The sequence below is a fragment of the Triturus cristatus genome, chromosome 10, assembly GCF_964204655.1.
Source record: "Triturus cristatus chromosome 10, aTriCri1.1, whole genome shotgun sequence".
NCBI lineage: Eukaryota > Metazoa > Chordata > Amphibia > Caudata > Salamandridae > Triturus > Triturus cristatus.
In genome coordinates this window covers 273020271-273034245 of record NC_140593.1, presented here as the reverse complement: position 1 = coordinate 273034245, position 13975 = coordinate 273020271, and the positions used below count along the sequence as shown (strand labels likewise).

Genomic DNA, 13975 nt, shown 5'->3' with positions numbered 1-13975 from the left:
GATATAAGAGCGAAGAGTGGCCCTTGCCCACTAATTGGGAAATGTGCGTCCGGGAAATGCACCAAAGGGTGCCTCTGGTGGACATCTTCACCTCTACAGTCTGGGCTTAAACCCCAGAGGGCTCGGGCTATGTGACCTTGCAGCACCTTCTCCTCATTCTTCTCTCAACTCACTGGATCACCATCTTTCGCGCAAACATTATAAAATGGTTCAGGTTAGGCCAGAACAATGGAGCAGCAAAGACTGCATTCAGAACATTAAAACATTAACTGTTGACAAGCTAATGGCACATTTGATTTTCATAGTGAACCACCCATTTTAAATATGTAACATAAGAGACAATCCTATAACAGAACAGCTGCATTGTGACAATGCAGGTTAAAGCTACAGAGTCACTATCCAGTGTGAGCTCCCCAAGGTACCTCCATTATACCTGAAAACATACCATTGCTGTATGAACATGTGGATGGATATATTTACCACAGAAAGACTACTGTGCCAAAATGAGGGATTTGGGATAGAAAACTGGCTGTGATCGAAGCCAGGAAATCATCAGAGCTCCTAAAGTGCAAAGGAGTATCAAAACTGGTACCCCAGAGCCATATTTGTTGGGTCTGCCTTTGCCACTAGCTTGGGCTTGCTCCCCAGTAACTCCCCATTTGGCACTAGATATTCCTTCTGGGTGCCATATTGCTCTTAGTAAAGAGGATTGTTGGACATGGCGATGCATGTTATTTGGCTACTGTTTTTATAGCAAGGAACCAGTTACTGTCCTGGCACTTAGGTTTCTTCTAAAAGCAAAATTACAGTGGGCTGAGGCGTGCTTGCAAGAGTCCTTTGTGATTTATCATTGTAATCGGAGCCTCCAAGCAACTGTTTTATGTAACAAATCTATATGAAATATTTGTAAGGACGGCATCAAAGGGAATGTTTGTTACAGTGGGTACATTGGCCAAGGATCTGCAACTCATCACATTCCTCTTGAAAGAACAAGGCTCCATAAAATATTGTGTAATTTCATAAACATTTGGATTTTATTGACTTTATTAACTGTGCGCAAAGTTTCTTAGTTTATGGCACACAGTTTCCAAATAAAGTTACATTGAGCTAAGTTAATAATATAGATGAATGGGACGCAGCAATGCATGTTTTCAATTATTTACTGTTCTTAAATTTCATCTTCTGTGGTGCATATTTAAATGGCAATTGAAAAAATCATGACATTTAAATACATTATTTCTACTTTTGCAGGTTTATACAATTAACTTGGAGTCCCGTTATTTGATGGTGCAAGGCGTACCCGCAATTGGTGTCATGAATGAGTTGATAGAACATTTTGCATTATTTGGTACCATAGAGGAGTACCATGCCCTGGATGAGTATCCTGCAGAAGAATTTACTGAAGTTTACCTAATCAAGTTTCATAGATTGCACAGTGCCAGGTACCATCATTTTGCACATTCTTTCCCACAACCCCTGCAAGTGCTCAAAGCAGAAGATTATACTTAAGTCTTTCGAACTATGTTTGTTGCGCTTGTTTCTCCAAATGAATAGAGCAGTAAATAAATATTTTTTGCAAAGGGCAAAGTATTTGATAACACCTATAAAAATGTGTGTAAACAATTGAATCCTGCAGTAATGTTCATTTGCTTTGTTTCTACCACTTCAGGAGATTTGCGCTGTTCCCTTCTTGTTTCCATTTATTTTATAAAAGTTACCCTAGTTTTGCGTCTTATGTCATGCAGACAATTAAGTTGCTTCAGGGTACCAATTATCTGATGATATAAAGCAAAAGAGGCTTTTCATTTGCTGCAAAGTAAAAAGTATCATGCTATACAAATAGACGTCAGACAACTGTCTATAACTTTGTCAATGATTTTCCTATGTTTATGATACCATCTGTCCAAACACTGCACCTAAAAACATCAACTGATTTTCATTGCCAGTCCCATTCTTTGCAGAGGAGGGGACGTTGTAACTCCAGCATCCACTCAGTTTAGTTGATCTAAAGCCAACTTGCAAAGTATAGAGATCAGCTTTGCCAGTTTTGTCTGATATTTGGATCATGGTGCCACTTGGTCACGCTTAGTAATTAGGAACAAAAGTCCCTGTAGGTATCATTTGTCAAATTATTAAAAAACAATTGGTGATTGTCAAAGAATCAAGCGAGAAAATAAATGTAAACATGTTAGGAGATCTACATTTGGTGCAACAATCCTTTATATACAAAGTATATAAAAAAAGATCTATAACAATCCACAATTGCTCTGTGAATGACTGAATCCAGCTGACAGCTCGTCCGTGTAAGAATTCAGCAAGATTTAGTCCACTGCAACAGCCTAGGAGCCCGACTTGCTGTATAAGCAGTAACTCTAGAAGCTGGCCTAATCATCGGGTATTGCCCCAGTGAGTATTGGCAGGTTCCTGGTTTCTTTCTCCAGCTTGGTTAAATTCATGTAATTCAATCCTGAATCCATCTAGTGTTAACACTTTACGTGCTGCCCTGAATTCAGGACCGGGAAGGTTTCTTCCCCTGGACACCACCTGCCAAGTCAATTGGTATCTACTTATAAGATCTGCAAAATGATTTTTGACCTGATGATGACTCTCTAAAATGTTCTGACGGTCGAAACATCGTTCACAGTATTGGGCATAAAGACAGTTTTTTAAGAAGTTGCTGCTAATCCACAACAAATGATTCATTCATTACTATGATTAGTTATTGATTAGCCCTATAACACCCAATTTTATTGTCTACTGTCTTACTCATGATCATGTTATTATCTTTTATCAGTGCACCCACTTGCTCAGTGTGTTCACAGAGCATCACTGTGACTTGTTGTAGATCCTTTTGTATATACTTTGTATATAAAGGATTGTTGCACAGAATCGGAACAATTTGACAAATGACACATACAGGACCTTTGTTGTTCTTAATTATTTTAAACTCTGTACTTTTTAGGTCCAAGGGAAGCTTTTGCAGTTTTTATAGCTTGGTCACTCTTGGCATGTATTGTTGTTCACTATTTCTTTTATAGATGCTCATTTGTGGATAGCAAACTATGGGCTGAGAGTCTCAGAAAACTGCTGTTGTCTGTTCATAACCTTAACAGAGGCAGCGCAAAATATTTTTTCCAAGGCTGCATCTAGTTAAAATAACACAATCGAAGCACTGCACATAATTCTGTTTTTACTTGATTGCAGTGGTATATTTTAGACGTTGTCATGCTATCTTAGCATCCTTGTCATTTACAGTCCCGGGAGAGAGACTGGTATCATCCACAAATTAACCTCACAAATCCTTGCTATCTTCAATGAATGTTGGAATGGGTGCTCTCTTCTAAAACCCATATGGCATGGCCCAGATGCCTTGTTACTCTGACAGAATTTATATTTAAAGCTAGTACACGTGTTCAAAATTCTGGGTTTCTCATCTTTAAGTAAGTTTATGTGAAGGTTTGCTCACTAAAGGTATCTTACCACATCAGTAACTGCTCTCATATCTCAATACCTAATCATGCTAAAATACTGTCATAGTTTACTAGTGAATATTACATTTACCCTATAAATCCCTGTAATCTACAAAACACCCATCACCCAGAAACGTCTCACTGGTTTCCCTCATGGGTGAATCCAGTGAAGATGTACCAATAAACAGTAGCATGCATTTTTGTTTTCTGCAGATAATATTCTGGAAATGTATATGTAAATAAATGTTGATATAATTGAACATTTTTGTAGTATATATTTTCCTGAACAAATTAAAATAATAAATATAAACACAATCTGTCTGTCTGAGAGGTACAGCATCATTGCATCTCCAAAGTGAAAGGAGAAAGATAATATATATATATATATTTTTTTTGTAGGGTGGCAAAAAGAAAACTGGATGAGCGCAGTTTTTTCGGAGGTGTGCTTCATGTGTGTTACGCTCCAGAATTTGAAACTGTTCAGGAAACACGAGAGAAACTACAAGACAGAAGAAAATATATAGCCAGAACAACTTCCAATAAAGGTCGGGTTCAGAAATTATTGCTCGAGGTTGTATTTTGATCAATTTAGAGATATGCTGAGAACTATTTAGTCATCAATATGTTGTGGAACTAGGGTTACCAAATTTGAGCCATATGTAACTTTTTTGGCCCTTCAGGGTCCCTCAGTCATACAGGATTTCATCCAGCTGTGTGATTTCAACTTTGATATAACAATGTTTTGATTATTTTTGTTAGGGCGACTTCCTCCTTTCAGGTCATTATGGCAATGTTTCTGGTGCTGGACTTTTGTGTGCTAGCCTAATGCAGTTGGTGTGCTGTAATCTTGTTTTGCTTCCATTGAACTAGTGTGGTAACACGCCAGAAATCAATGATTTGCAGGTGAAAAGTTCATGACTACAGACAGTGTCTGTAATGACCTAGAGTTAGGTGGTCATCCTAGATTACATTCTGCATATAAGCAAATACATTATGATTGCAGATAGTATTTAGATGCAAACGTAGTGAATAAGAAACATAGGTAATGATTTAACTTCAGTGTAACATTGGGTAAAGAATAGCAGGTTCTTGTATATATCATACAGATTTGTTACGTTATTTGGTACAATATGAGTAATTATGCATTGCTACATAAAGAAGATTGCATGGTGGTGAGGTAATCTTAAGAACAAAAGAAAAGTGAACACACAGCTGAGCAGGCTTTAAGGTAAGGGGGTGTCCTTGACGAGGCAGGCCCCAGCCAATTTTCGTAGTGATGGATGATACTACTCTAGATGGCAGTAAGTAGGGGTTTTGAACGTCATTTCTTCGGATTAGATTGTGTGTGGTGGTCGACACGCAGCTTTCCGACTGAGGTGAGCAGGGTAAATCGAGTAAGAAGGGTTAATCTGCTGGAGGGCAGATCCAATGGGAGGTCGTCAGTGGTTGCTGTTGATCACAGGGCGCATCTTGTGGGGGAACATTGCAGAATTATGTGTGCAACAGTATGTGAGTTCAGCTTTACAGTGGGTGACTGTCCTCTTCGACAATAGTTTGAAAAAGAGTTTTCATCTCGTCCCATTCCAAACAAAGACTAGGGGTCATTTCGTAGGCGTCTCTCTTTCCAGGTCAGAGAGATGCACTCTATGAACTGGTACATGGAATTACTGCTTGTTGCCATCCTAGTGTTGAAGGGGGCGTGTGGGCTTTCCAAAGACACAGCTGCCTCACACTTTACACTCTGTTCAGAAGAGAGTATATAAGAAGGTAATTTTCTTTTTAGGTTTTCTTTTTGTTTTGTAAAAGCACCATGTTCAACCTTTAAGCTACTTTAAAAGGCTTCAGATGAGTCAGAGACTTACACTTGTGTAGAAAAGTAGGACATTTGAAAATTGGACCAGATTGGGGTTGCCAGGTGTTCATTCATTCGAAGGTCCTCTTCTGTGGAGAAGTGTGGCTCACTGGTTAGAGTAGGCAGACCTGGAAGCAGAGGTCAGCCCGGGGCCAGGGTTCAATTCCCGGCTCGGCTGGGTCTTGAGTCCATAAATTGTCCATGGACTCGATAATTCTCGCTCCAGTGCATACTTGATTCATGGGTTCACACTCTGCGACTCTGGGCAATAGCTTGCTTAATCTCCACAATGGCCCCTCGCGGCGGGATGCCTGGCTTTCACCTTGTGGATGCCCTGCTGGGTTATCTCACAGGGGAATACCAGGACGGGTTCCCTAAGCAAGCGCTTAGAGACCGGTTGGTGATTTGCGCTATATAAATATCTGCACATTTACATTTACATCTTTGTATGATGGTGTTTGTATTGTAAAGCTGCAAATGAAAGGGACTGGTATTTGGGCATCTGATCACCCTGGCACAGTCCATCAGCACTATGCTAATTTACAGCATCCCTATAGACAGGACCATTTGTGTCAGGACATACTTTGCTTGTGACTTAATACGAATTCTTTTCCAATATGAAGGCCACATTTCTGAAATGTTAGGTGGAGGTAACAGTAGAGATAAAAACATATCCTACTCCAGATCATATTGTCCATTACCGCTATGAATTATGTGCAGGATCTATTCAAACAAAAAGAGAGCATCTTCCTCAACTGTCCTAAATGAATCCGCTTTCATTCAGCACTCAGAATCCTTTTGCCAACGATAACTGTTGGCGCGGCAGTGTACCTTGCATGGTGTACCGTTGTGTTCCCCTGTCCTTGGTGTACAGTTGTGTTCCCCTGCCCTTAGTGCACGACTGCATGTGTCTGGTATCCTGCTTTCTGATTGTTGGCTCTAGCCTGACACTAATCTAGTGGGTGCATAGAGGCCTATGCCTGTTCCTTGAAATGAGTGAGGTCCTGGACATGCTTAGCATCCCTGTCATGGGTTTAGTACATCGAGCAGTGGTGGCAGCAGACCATGTTTTGTGAATCCATAGTTGCCAGACCCTTTAATCTCTGCTATTTTTATATTCAGTACTTTACTTAAAACGATCAGCAGCACGATGCAGTATCATGCACTAAGAACATTCACATTTAGATTTATGAGTGCATCAGAACCCGAATGAGAGAGAGCGAGAGAACCCTTTAACGCAGTTATTTTGAGTTTTCAGATGAGTTATGAACAGTTTAAATCGATTGGATGTCTTTGGAGTTAACTGTGGTGTAATACAAGCATAATTTGGACTGCACAGGCTGTTGCACAGTGCCAAAGTTTACATTTGCATTATTTCCATGTGATAGGTGGTTTTACAAACTGTAATGTGACAAATATTTGAAGCATTTTGTCTATGTTGACTTAATTGGTATCACATGAAGAGTATATAATCTCTTTGAAACATGGCGCTAGTTAGTTGACAGAGGTTGATTTAGCATCCAAAACGCGTTGTGTCGAGCACTGTTTGAAATAAACACTGATTTCTTGCATGCCTGAGTGCATACTTTTCTTATGATGGAGGAAAAGTGTTGTTCGTATTTTAAAAGCCCTTGCGGTAGCGCTCTTTACTTGCACCACCAGCGGTTAGGAGCACGTCAGCAGACCGCAAACTTTGGAAATAAACATATATATATGTATGTGTGTGTGTATGTATGTATGTATATATGTGTGTATATATATATATATATATATATATATATATATATTACCTACTGGCGGTCGCCAGTAGGTAGTTATAGTTAGGACCACGTTTCCATAGGAAATCCGCAACATTCTATTTTGAATAACTTTGGCGCCGGTCGACGAATCCTCGCGAATTTTTCAAAATAGGTGGGGCGCTACGCTCCGCTCCTACCCTGAAAGTCTCGGGGGGATTCGTCAAGCGGGGGCTGAGATAAAAGGGGGGTCCCAAAACGCGTTTTTCCCATGCATTTTTCCATAGGACCTTTAGACAGGGCTACAGCCCGAACGGCTGAACAGAATTTAATGAAATTTGGCAGAGAGGTAGTCCCCTGGTCAAGGAAGTGCCTTTTGTAGGTTTGGTGTAAATCTGTTCAGTAGATTCTGAGAAAATAGCCTTTAAATCAATATATATATCTGTGGCAGCTTACGGTGCGCTTACCGTGCGCTTACCGTAAGCTTACCGTACGCGTACGGTGGCGTGCGCGAGCGCGATTCTGATTGGCTCTTAGTTCTTAGTAAACATTCGAATCGGTCGAAACCAGGAAGCGGCGGCCGCCATTTTCTCTCTCGCTTCCTGAGTAGGGCAGCAAAAACCAACCCCAAAAATGTGTAAAGAGGCAGTTTAATGAGATCCTAACCACCCAGCATTGATACAGGGGTCCCCAAACCACCCCCAAGCCCAAATAAAAATAAAAAATTTTTTTCGGAAAATCGCCGATTACGCTTACCGTACGCGCACGGTAAAAAATAGTAAAAAAAAAAAAAATTATCCACATTCTCCCCACCCCGTGTGCAAATGGTGCCCGAAGGGCACCATTTGTGCATGGCTTATCATGGGTAGGAAGTTAAGAAAGAATACATTTCACAAAGATGCACAAAATATGTCCCCCATGTGCGCACGGTGCGCGAAGCGCATCGTGCGTACATGGCCCATCCCGCTTAACGTGGGCACGCGGTGCGCGCAGCGCACCGCGTGACCACTGTGCGTGCACGGCACTAACTGCGTAAAGTGGGCGCGCGGTGCGCGAAGCGCACCGCGTGCTCACTGTGCGCGCACGGTGCGCGAAGCGCACCGTGCGCGCACGGAACGAACTGCGTTAACTGGGCGCGCACGCCACGAATGGCGTAAAGTAACTTAGCATTTAAAAAACCTTGCAAATTCACTGAAAAAACCATAGGTTTCACACATGTTATAGTTAGCTGGACATTTTACTGATAAAAAACCAATGAAATTCCCCCGTTATAGTTACTGCAGGCAACTATAACTCACGCGACCGCAATCTTCTGCTGATGACATATGTGTCTTTATGAAAAAAAAATATTTGTAATATATGTAAAGCTAAAATTTAATGGAAGAAGACATGGGCAAATAAGTGTCTAAAAACAGTATTAGCATCAGCAGAGGATTGCGGTCGCGTGAGTTATAGTTGCCTGCAGTAACTATAACGGGGGAATTTCATTGGTTTTTTATCAGTAAAATGTCCAGCTAACTATAACATGTGTGAAACCTATGGTTTTTTCTGTGAATATATATATATATATATATTATTATTTTTTCTTCTTGTGGGGGGAAACCCCCCTTTACCCTACCCTAAAATTATCCGTACTGCTCTTTAGCACTACCCACCCCTAAACCATACATATAATTTAATTATATGTACCTTACCAATACTTACCAAGCATGGCAAAGGCACAAAAACGTACCTGTGTGGTAAAGGCAGCGTTATAAAGGTTGGTACCCCTGATTATATTTGTTGGTTATGTCCCAGCCAGTGTAAATTGTAATCTCGTTTGTTAGGACAGGCTAAAAACAAGCATTTACAATGCAATGGTCTCGGCATTGTTAAAGTTAGAGCTATTGGCATTGCTCATGACATTATTTTTGTTTATGTTTTTGTTTTTAAAACATTTAAAGAAACGGCATTGTTATTTACAATGTCAATAGCTTAATCACTCTCAAATGCGAGACCTATTGCATTTGCACCCACACACAGAGCCACACACACAAAGCCACCCACCCACACAGAGCCACCCACACAGAGCCACCCACACAGAGCCACTCACATAGAGCAACCCACACACAGAGCCACCCACAGAGCCACCTACACACACACACACAGTTATCCACACACAGACAGAGCCACCACGCATAGAGCCACCTACAAAAAAGCCACCCACACAGAGCCTCCCACACACACATAGAGCCTCCCACACACACACACACACACACACACACACAGCCACCCACACACACACAGAGCCACCCACACATACACGTGTTACCATCCTTGTGGGGACTATGTGTGAACACCTGCCTTGTGGGGACTAACCTTTCCCAATGGTTTTAAAATATGCAAATAACAGAAATATGTTAAGAAAAAATTCATAAAACAGGATCCTGCTTCAAATGTGCAAAAATATTGTTTTTTAATCGTGCGCACAGAACCATCCTTGTGGGGTCTTGAACATGTGTTACCATCCTTGTGGGGACTTACTCAATAATTATCATTTGTGATTGAATGCCTTCATAAACAAATGGCTAAATGTAATTTTTCAGTGCTGTACTTAAATTACATGATAGTTTAGTCATATATAAATAGCTCATTGTGTCCTACGAGCACACAGAACATGGACTGTGATGATAATGAATTTCTCAGCGGAGGCCTATAGCATATGAAGTCCCTGGAAAGAGATTTACAGATATTTAGCCTGTTACTGAGTGCTCACAAACTTTCAAGAATAAGGAAACAACACAATGTTAAGATTATTTAGAGGCCAAACATCCTGCAATGTGGTCGGATAGGAAAGTCAAGTTGAGATTACCTAGTTCATTTTCATCAACCTCACCACTAGGCATCATTTTCTTTGCATGTTATGCGATGATAAGCCCCAAAGATTTTGTATGTTATTATAGTAATGTTCTACAGCGGACAGAGAGAGTAATTGATGATAATCATTTTAAGCCACTGCAGAGATACGGCGTGATTTTTTTAAAATTGTGTTTCAATGTAGTCACTCCCAAGTTCCTATAGGCATAGTGTGTGTTTATATTTATGTTCAAGTCCTGCCTAGATTATGTGTGGTTTTACTAATGCTTAAGTCCCCAATGAAGTGGTATTTGATGCTAATTACGTTTTAGTCACATGAGATAGTTTGTCATTATAGGGATGCCAGGTTCTCACACAGATAGTGTGTGATTATAGACATGTTGAAATCCTCCAAAACAGTGACCGATTATAATCATGTTTGATTATAGTCAGGTTCAGGTCCCTCTACAGATAGTGTACAATGACAGTCATGCTGCAATTCATGCAAATATAGAGTGTTATTCAAGAAGTGCCCAGGTCCCCATAGATAGAGTGTGTGATTATTGGTGTATTCAAGTCCCCGTAAAGATAGTGTGTGATTATTGGTGTGTTCAAGTCCCCACAAAGATAGTGTGTGATTATTGGTGTGTTCAAGTCCCCGCAGAGATAGTGTGTGATTATTGGCATGTTCTAGTCCCCGCAAAGATAGTGTGTGATTATTGTCACGTTCAAGTCCCCGCAAAGATAGTGTGTGATTATTGTCATGTTCAAGTCCCCTTAGAGGAAAGTGTGTGATTGTTATGCTGAAGTCCCCGCAGAGATAGTGTGTGATTATTGTCATATTCAAGTCCCCTCAGAGATAGTGTGTGATTGTCATGCTGAAGTTCCCCCAGAGATAGTGCGTGATTATTGGCATGTTAAAGTTCCCCCAGAGATAGTGTGAGATTGTCAGGTTCGTGCAGAGAGAGTGTGGCACATAGAAAATGTTATAATAGTCATATTCAAGTCCTTGTAGAGATAGGATACAATGATAGTCATACTGATGTTCATGTAGAAATAGTGTTTCATTACATTAATGCTCAGGTCTCCACAAATAAAGCGTTTAATTATACTCACCTTGAAGACCATATTGAGATAGTGTGTGGTTATATTCATGTTGAAGGTCCCTCAAATATATTGTGTGATTATAGGTATGTTCAAAACCCCACAGAGATAGTGAGTGATCATAGTTATGTTCAAGTCCCCACATAGAGAATGTTATAATAGTAATGCTCAGGTCCCTGTAGTGATAGGTTATTATAGTCATACCCAGTTGCGTGCACAGATTATAGTCTTGCTCAAGTCCTGCAGGGATTGTTGTGTTGTATGATTATAGTGAAGCCTAGGCCCCCATAGAGATAATGTGTGATAATAGGGTTGCCCACATCCCCACAATAGTGACTGTAGACCTGCAGCGAAAGTGTATGACAACTTTCAAGTACAAGTCTCTCTATGGAAAAATTATATGAGAGACACACATGTCCCTGCAGAGATAGTGTGTGATGATAATAATGTTCAAATTCCCACAAAGCAGTAGTGTAATTACATTGAAGCCCAGGTCCCAACAGAGACACTGTGTGATTATACACATGGCAAGGTCACCAGTGAGATAGTGTGTGATGATAGCCATGATCAATTCCTCAAGAAGATAGTGTGTGATGAATTATATTGATGTCCAGATCCCCACAGAGATAGTGTGTGATTGTAGGAATGCCCAGCTCCCCACAGAGATAGTGTGCGATTTTTAGGATGTCTAGGTCCTCACTGAGATGGTGTGTGAGAATGGTGTTACCAGGTTGCCCATAGAGAAGGCAGGTGCAGTGTCCTACTGCAAAGATAGCACATGGTTGTTTAGATTGATGCCCAGGTCCAAACAAAGATAGTGTGTGATTATAATTATGCCCAGGTCCCCACAGAGGTAATGGGTGATTATAGGTATGCTCAGGTCCCCACAGAGATAGTGTGTGATTATAGGGATGTCAAGGTCCCCACAGAGATGGTGTGTGATTATAGGGATGCCCGGGTCCCCACAGAGATGGTGTGTGATTATAGGGATGCCCAGGTCCCCACAGAGATAGTGTGTGATTATGTTGATGGCCAGGTTTCTACAGAGATAGTATGTGATAATAAGTATGCCAGTCCCCACAGAGATGTGTGTGATTATAGTAATGTTCAAGTCCCCACAGATATTGTGTGTGATAATAGGGATACCCAGGTCCCCACTGAGATAGTGTGTGATTATAGGGATGGCCAGGTTTCCACTGAGATAGTGTGTGATTATACTGATGGTCAGGTTTCCACAGAGATAGTGTGTGATTATAGAGATGCCTGGTCTCCACAGGCAGAGATAGTGTGTTATTATGGTATTATAGGGATGCCCAGGTCCCCACACAGATAGTGTGTGATTATAGGAATGCCATGTCCTCACAGAAATAGTATGTGATTATATTGATGGCCAGGTTTCCACAGTGATAGTTTGTGATAGTTTGTGATTATAGACTGTTGGAGGGAGGCCCACCGGGTAGTCCGGGAGACTATTCCGGGCACCTTCCTACCGCAAAATTATAGCCGAGCGCCGCTGAGAAGCCCCCTCGGGGAGGTCTTTCTCCTATGATCGTACTAGGCCCAGTAACACCACCACACAGGACTCAATAGTAGTTGCGAGATTAGATTCTTTATCGGCAGCAATACGAGCAATATTTACAGAGGGATCGAGGGATCCTATCAGAGTCTCAATGTTCGTTCAAGAGGGTAGGGTAGCGGGACAGTCTTAGTGCCAGCCAGGCACGGGAGGGCTCTGCGCCAGACCTTGGATGCTGGTCTCAGAGCGGCTCGGACGGGGAGAGCCGCGACGTCGTCTGCAGGGCTCGGATGGTAGTTCCGCTTGGGACGAGCCGCGACACGGTCAGCAGGGCTCTGGTGGTAGGTCCGCTTCGGTCGAGCCGTGACGAGGTCAGCTGGGCTCTGGTGGTAAGGTTCAACAAGGTCGGGCCGCGACAGCGTCAGCAGGCCCCAAAGGTTCGTGAAGGTCTTTAAGCACGGTGGAGCCGCGACGTCGTCAGCAGGGCTCAAGTGGTGGTTCAGGGTGAGTCTTCTTCCATAGGGTCAGCCGCGATCCGATCAGCAGGGCTCTTGACTCCAGGATACAACTACTGCCCTGTTGTCGGGTCGCCCCAGATATAGGACGAGAGCCCTTTGATGTCTGGACCCGTGCGCCCGGAGGGGGCGGAGAGGCCGGGTAGGGGGCGGCCAGACGCCCAGCAGGAGAGGCGCCAGGCCCCAGAGAGCTGTGGGGTGATCACACCCAGGTGTGGAGAGACGGTTGGGGGTCCCATCGATTCTGCCCTCCGCCGGGAGTGGGAAGGGCTCGCGTGGTATCCCCCGAGCCAGGGGTTGGCATCTAGATGTCGGGCCTCGCTGGGACCGAGGCCGGGTAGAGCAGGGTCATACAGGTGGTCACATGGAGTGACGTGCAATCCAAGATGGAGGAGCCCCGATGTGCATGGGACCTCGTGCGGCTTAGCGCGGGGAAACAGGACCACGCCATGAGGCCGGCTCCCACACGCGTCCCCCCCAGCTGAAGGCAGGGAGAGTCACCCATCTTCTTGGGGGTTCTCCTCGCCGAGGCGGAAGAATCGGGACAGGCCGTCAGCATTGGCGTGGTCGTTGCCGGGCCGGTGTTCAACAGTGAAGTCCATCCCTTGCAGCGAGATGGACCAGCGTAACAGCTTGGGGTTCTCGCCCCGCATTTGCATGAGCCACCGCAAGGGCCGGTGGTCAGTCTGGACCCTGAAGTGGGTACCGAAAAGGTAGGGCCGGAGCTTCTTGAGAGCCCATACCACAGCGAAGGCCTCCCGCTCGATGGTGCTCCACCTCTGTTCTCGCGGCAGCAGTCGGCGGCTGATAAAGGCCACCGGTTGATCGAGGCCCTTGGCGTCCAGCTGGGAGAGGACTGCCCCGACCCCGTACTCCGAGGCATCGGTCTGGACTACAAATTCCTTGCTGTAGTCGGGGGCCTGTAGCACAGGGGCAGCGCACATGGC

At 43.2% G+C, this 13975-nt stretch overlaps 1 protein-coding gene across 3 annotated transcripts in view; it reads left to right on the top strand.

The window, feature by feature from the left end:
* Positions 1-13975, top strand: part of RBM48 (RNA binding motif protein 48) — a 125793-nt gene that overhangs the window by 17408 nt on the left and 94410 nt on the right. For all 3 annotated transcript variants that reach the window (XR_014970048.1, XM_085631053.1, XM_085631054.1), the window contains exons 2-3: positions 1252-1442; positions 3870-4015. Coding sequence is in view for 2 of the 3 variants with exons in the window: in XM_085631053.1 (XP_085487179.1) it covers positions 1252-1442; positions 3870-4015 (337 nt within the window). In the remaining variant the exon portion in view is untranslated. The remainder of the gene's footprint in view (positions 1-1251; positions 1443-3869; positions 4016-13975) is intronic.